The sequence below is a fragment of the Chrysochloris asiatica genome, unplaced genomic scaffold (assembly GCF_000296735.1).
Source record: "Chrysochloris asiatica unplaced genomic scaffold, ChrAsi1.0 scaffold00009, whole genome shotgun sequence".
Classification (NCBI taxonomy): domain Eukaryota; kingdom Metazoa; phylum Chordata; class Mammalia; order Afrosoricida; family Chrysochloridae; genus Chrysochloris; species Chrysochloris asiatica.
This window is the reverse complement of record NW_006408527.1, coordinates 563,943-570,348: the sequence shown is the minus strand read 5'-3', so window position 1 is coordinate 570,348 and position 6,406 is coordinate 563,943. Positions and strand designations below refer to the sequence as shown.

Below are 6,406 nucleotides of genomic sequence, written 5' to 3'. Positions count from 1 at the left end.
AGGTTGTTAATGAGTCTTCCTCCAATCCTGATGCCACGTTTTTCTTCATAGAACCCAGCTTCTCGGATTATTTGCTCAGCATACAGGTTGAATAAGTATGTCATCTAATTTGTTGTTGTTGTTAAGTGCCTTCGAGTCGGTTCCGACCCATAGCGACCCTGTACAGGGTAGATACTCAACAGATATTTGTTAAAGGAATAAAATCACAACAATGTTTAATGAAGGAACTTTGATGGCACAGATTAACATCCTACTAGTAGTTAACTGAAATGTTGGCCTAGTGGTGCTGCAGGGAAAAACATAGCAATCGGCTTCTATAAAGAATACAGCTTATGGGGCAGTTCTACTCTGTCGTATGAGGTTGTTATGACTTGGAATTGCCTCTACGGCACCTAATAATGTTTAATGAATGCTAAGTAATCTATGAGACCTAGCGTGGTGTTGTAGGATAAGCACTGGACTGCTGACCATAAGCTCATTTTAAGCCCAGCAGTCACTCTTAGAAACACTATACAGGGTTGCTATGAGTTGGAACCAACTTGATGGCACACAACAAGAAGAAGTAATCTATGTGACAGGCACTGTGCAAAGTTCATTAGGCAGGCTGTCTCCTTTAATTCTTACCTACCTGCAAGATACCAATATTACACCAATTTTAAGGAAAACAAAGGTATTGACAAATTAAGTGCTTTATCTGATTATATTCCGCTACAAAATACTGGAAGTCCCTAAGTGGTACAAGTAGTTAACATGCTCAACTGTTAACTAAATGGCTACAAGTTTGAATCTTTCTAGAGATACCTCAGAAGAAATCCCTGGAGATCTACTTCCAAGAAATCAGCCATTAAAAATCCTATGGAGTTAGGATCTGCTCTTACACACATATATGTTTGTCATAAGCCAGAATCAACTTGACAGCAACTTGTTTTGTTTTAATAAATACTGAGACCTGAACATGACATATATCTGATCTCAAAGTTCTCATTCTTAGTCCAATAGGAGCGGTGGTGGTAGTTAGTGGTTGTGTGTGTGCCACCAAATTGGTTCCAGTTCATAGTGACTCTGTATAGGGTTCCAGAGGCTGTAACCTTTATGGGAGCAGAAAACTTCATCTTTCTCCTGAGGGGTGGCTAACTTCTGACCTTGCAGTTAACAGTCCAGCACATAATCCACTTAGCTTCTAGGGCAACTTAAATAGGAATGGGGGAAGAAATTGTTGTTGTTAAGTGCTATTGAGGCATTTCCAACTCATAGTGACCTTGTATACAGTGTCTGATAAGTGGCTGGTGGGTTTGAACAGTCAACCTTTTGGTTAGAAGAACAGTGCTTATCCTACAGCACCAGATACTATGATGTAAATGATTGATAGTATAACCTTTCTAAATATTTGTTTTTTAAAGAGCACTTGTATTATACAGCAAAGGAAGCAAAATTAAGTCTGAAAAGAACCTTAACTATACATACTTTCTAGGTGAAAAGTAAGTCAGATTTCTTTCACCAATAATGGGATTTGGAAATGAATTGATTATACACTGGAAGGTCATTATATCTGCCTGAGACTATATAAATTGCTTAAAGGATAAAAGAATGTGAATTGGAAAACTATTTGGCACATATCACTTCAGCCCACTTAACACAATTTCTTTTAAATCTTACACATCTATCTTCTAATAACACTTTGAGTTAACTGCTAGGGAAAGAAACTGACTCTCTTTGCCTTACTATACAGCTCCTCAGATGTCTTTTGGGATGCAAATAAATAACTAAGTGCTGCCAATACCACTTACTGTTTACTGCCTGGAGAGCTGAGTACTGTGAGACAGATCCAGAAAGGTGAGCAGTGTTGAGTAAAGAATATTTAGTTATCACCTCCATTCTCAATTTATAACTTTGATACGCTTTATATTTCATAACTTTTAATACACTGACTGCATGCTTCTTTCACCTCCATAGGAGACTAGTAGTCTTTGAATCAGACCTTTCTAAATTTCTGTTCCAGCTTTGAAATTCACTGGCTTTGGTACGTTGGACAAGTCACTCATTGGAACCTCATACCCTATTTTGTAGGGGAAAACACCTACCAATCAGGGTGGTAGAAGGATTAAATGAGAGAACTTATTAGGAAACCAAAGGATGCTATTTACAAACTTCACCTCTGTACATAGGAAAGATTCACGCTTAAGGAAAACTCTTTAACTGTTTTTGTAAGTCTGCTCTAGCAGATTCATTAGGAAAATTTAGTTAAACTACAATTCAACTCAATAAAATGATGTACTCAACCAAACCCAGCAAGAGAGCCAAAGAATCAAACCAATAACTTGATGTAAATTTGGCTACTTTAATTTTAAAGGAAACCTTAAACAGTAAGGCAAAATTACTAATAAAAAGGCACCAACAATGCCCAAGGGTGTGTCAACTCAGAAAGAATTCTTGTTCTCTAGGAATCAACAAAGCTTGAGGGAGTCATTAAAGCCAAAATCGTGATCTTCCAGCGTTGTCCTTCAAATGATGTGTACACTAAACACATTTTCTGTGCATCTGGAGGCTTTGTTATAGACAGAAGGATCCTGCTTCATGAGGCTGCTTTTTAGATTCTAACTTTTTTAAAGGGGAATTTGGAAAACTTCCCAGACACTACATCTGCCCCTAGCCCTTGCACCTCAGAGTATAACGCCGGCAAGAGAGACAGCAAGGATGACTAAATTTATTAACGGTGGATGGACCACTCTATCTTTCACTGCAACAACAGTAGGTGATCCCATCAAAAATCTGTCTGCTGGCTAGCCAGCAAATCCAAGTTGATATCCTTACAACAGATACACACAGCTAAATGAACAAAAGCAGCTTGCTCAAAGAAACACATCACAAGCCAAACGTAGCACCAGGGTTATGGTTATTTCTATGAGGAAATATACATACATAAAATTTTTAAATCCATATACTCTTTTTTTTTTTTTTTTAAAGAATCCATATATTCTTTTTATTTGTGAATTGAGTGACGGCTTATATATAGGACAGATCATCCGTTTTGCATTCAACAAATCATTGCAATGATTATAATCTCTTCTAGGCACCATTAGCTAACAGTATTTACCTCCATTATCATTTTAAAATATTGTTTTGATGAACACATATCACATTGAAAATATATACTCATTTAAATGACCAAAGGACACATTTTGCAAGCTAGGCTCCTGCCCACAGGCATGCTGCTTTTGTCAGTCCATGGGCTTATGTTGTTGTTGTGAAGAGTCATCAAGTCAATTCCGACCCATGGCGACCCTGTGTAGGGTTTCCAAGGAGCAGCTAGGGAGCTTGAACCACCGACTTTACAGTTTGAATGACTTTGTAGTCTGATGCATTAGCCTGCAGCGCCACACCAGGACTCCCGGACCGCTGCTATTCTATCTCTCTATGCCATCGCCTTTGCCACCATCTCTGTCCATATATCCTTTTTATCGCTCCTTTTTTTGTCATTCAAGAATATTAAACAGACATTGAACATTTTAGGGGAGTTCAGTGGTTGAATTAGGAAGTATTCAGTGAAATTTTTGATATAATGGGCAAGTAGTTAAATACGCATTCATCTCAGTATAGCTGAGCTAATACATAATCATGATTCATTACAAATATAGATCACAGCCAGCCTTACCCAAAAGCAAACTATTTACTATTTTAGGTGAAAAATCAGACAGTGACATTTGAGCTACGTTTTATTGCTCAAATTTATTTTACTGCCTTCAACATAGTCAATATGTGAAAGAATTGCGATTTCCTACAAAACTACTTTCTCCTTGATTATATTTACATTTTATGAGTTTACAGAGTGATATATACTGGAGTCCTAGTGTGGTGCTGTGGGCTAATGCATCAGACTGCAAAGTTGTTTGAACTGCAAGGTTGGTGGTTCAATCTCACCAGCTGCTCCTTGGAAACCATACACAGGGTCGCTATGGTTCAGAATCAACTCGACAGCACTTAACAACAATATATATCTTATATTTAAAAGTTCTCCAAAAACAGAAATAATCGTAGGCTTCTGTATGATCTGAAAGCATGCTCTAAAATTCCATTTATATCTGTAATCCATAGATATAAATGGATTCCAGAATATTGTAGTACCAATGCTTGATAGGGCCAAGAGTAGGGTGGTGCTAGTAAGGCAGGGGTGCCTAAGTGCAGTGTTAGATATGTCTCAATTAAAACTATTTATATTTTTTCATCATTGCATTTTTGTAATGATTTTGATTTTTCTAAATATGTGCATTAAAATATTATTTACCCAGATAATTTAGTTTTCTGTTGACTCTCAATTCTCACCCTATTCTTGACCCATATGCTTTCTGTAAAAGTAGTTACTCCCATATGCTTTCAACAGGACATGGAGTAGTAATTAAAGTTACCCCAAATAAGTGTTAGAAATGCTTACGGGTTGTTGTTGCTGTTATTATTATTGCTGTTCTTTGAAGTGTCTATAACCTGTTGTACTCTGAAAACTGCCAATACTATTCAACATTACTCAAAGTTGTTTTCCCAAGGAACACTTTTCTCAAACAGTAGTTAATTACTGTTCTGAGGACATTTGCTAAATAGCGTTCTAAAGTCATCTTAAATTCATACTTTGATCCAGCCAGGCTGCCTTTCCTTGTCTTTTTCCCCCCTTTTCTTTTCATTTCTTCCACATACCCCACATTTCCACAAAAATTCTGAAAGGAGGGGCATATTAACACACTCTATCTAAATTCATAAGAAGGCTTAATTGGTATTTCTACGAATACAGATAACAAAGTTTCATTGTAAAGGGATATCAGAATGATTTTTTTAAAAAAACCAACCACTATGGGGCTCTTAAATAATGCAATATCAAACATACTTACCTGTAAAATCTCTATTGACTGGCACAGTAGAACTTGGATATTTACAATATCCATTTCCGGTAAAACGAATTCCTTTCATCATTCTGGCCCTCGGAGCTCCTAGAGATGACGCTCGCCTTTCCAGATGATATATAGGAGAGGGCCCATTCAGTTCTTCAGGTGGAAACCATTTAAGATGGATGGTTGTGCTGTTGATTACTTTGATAGGAGGTGACCTCAGTTGGGCTGGTGCTATATATTAGAAAACACTTGTTATACTCAGGGATTTGGTTTCTACCATGAGATACAAATATTCACATTTTGTTAAGTGCCATCAAGCCTGTACATTAAAAAAAAAAAAAAAAAAGTTGCTGTTGAGTTGATTCTGACTCATAGTGACTCCATGTGTATCAGAGGAGAATAACAACTATGAGATCTGGCAATCACAATTTCTTGTTATGTGCTCCATAGAGTTTTCAATGCTTGCTTTTTCAGAAGATCTAGATCCTTCTTCTGAGGCACCTGTGGAGAAACCAAACCTCCAATCTTTAAGTTAGCAGCTGAGCCAGGTAAATATTAGTACTACCCAGCGACTTCAAGGTACATATGGGGGTGGTTGTGTGCCACCATCCAGTTGCTTCTGATTCATAGTTACCTTATATAGGAGGGTATGTGAGGCTATAAAACTTTATGGAAGGTGAAAGCCTCATCTTTTTCTATGGAGTGACTGGTAGATTCAAACTGTTGACTTTGTGGTTAGCAGCCCAGGACATAATCCACTACCCTATCAGGGCTCCTTAAAGTATACATTGGTGTTGTTAAATGCCTTTGAGTCAGTTCTTTTTAAAAGCAACTTTATAGGTTTTCTAATGGGCTTCTGGTGGGTTTGAACCACCAACCTTGTGGTCAGCAGTCGAGTGTTTATCCTAGAGTGTCACACCAGGACTCCAATGTACACACACTTTCAAAACCAGATCAGTATGATCTCAAGTATTTTTATGGTTCCAGGAATTGAAAATATGATATAGAGCTTACTTTGCTACCAAGCCCAATTTAAACTGAAGAATATATCCATATCAGTCATGAGGTACAACACTGTCTGTGATAGGATAATATCCATGCATCTATAGGGAAGACCCGTTAATACCAGTATTATTCAAATTACACACGAAACACTAAAGCCAGTGAGGATAAAATAGAAGAATTCTACCAACTTCTTCAATCTGAAATTAATTAAACATGCAATCAAGATGTATTGGTCATTAGTGGTGATTGGAATGGAAAGGTTGGGAGCAAACAGGAAGGATCAGTAGTTGGGGAATAGGGCCTTCATTATAGAAATGATGCTGGAGAATGCATAATAGAATTCTGCAAAACCAAAGATTTGTTCATTTCAAATACCATCTTTAGAGCCAAAATATGCTCTTGAATATGTCCCATCTGAATTTAGAGATCATCTGAAGAACAGATTTGATACATTAAACACTAAAGACCAAAGACCAGAAGAGTTGTGGGATGACATCAAGACCATCATACAGAAGAAAGCAAAA

The 6,406-nt window shown here is 37.3% G+C and overlaps 1 protein-coding gene across 1 annotated transcript in view; it reads right to left on the bottom strand.

The window, feature by feature from the left end:
- USH2A (Usher syndrome 2A (autosomal recessive, mild)) overlaps positions 1 to 6,406 on the bottom strand; it is a 1,370,557-nt gene that overhangs the window by 893,736 nt on the left and 470,415 nt on the right. The window contains 1 exon segment of the mRNA XM_006834191.1: positions 4,878 to 5,108. Coding sequence (XP_006834254.1) covers positions 4,878 to 5,108 — 231 coding nt within the window.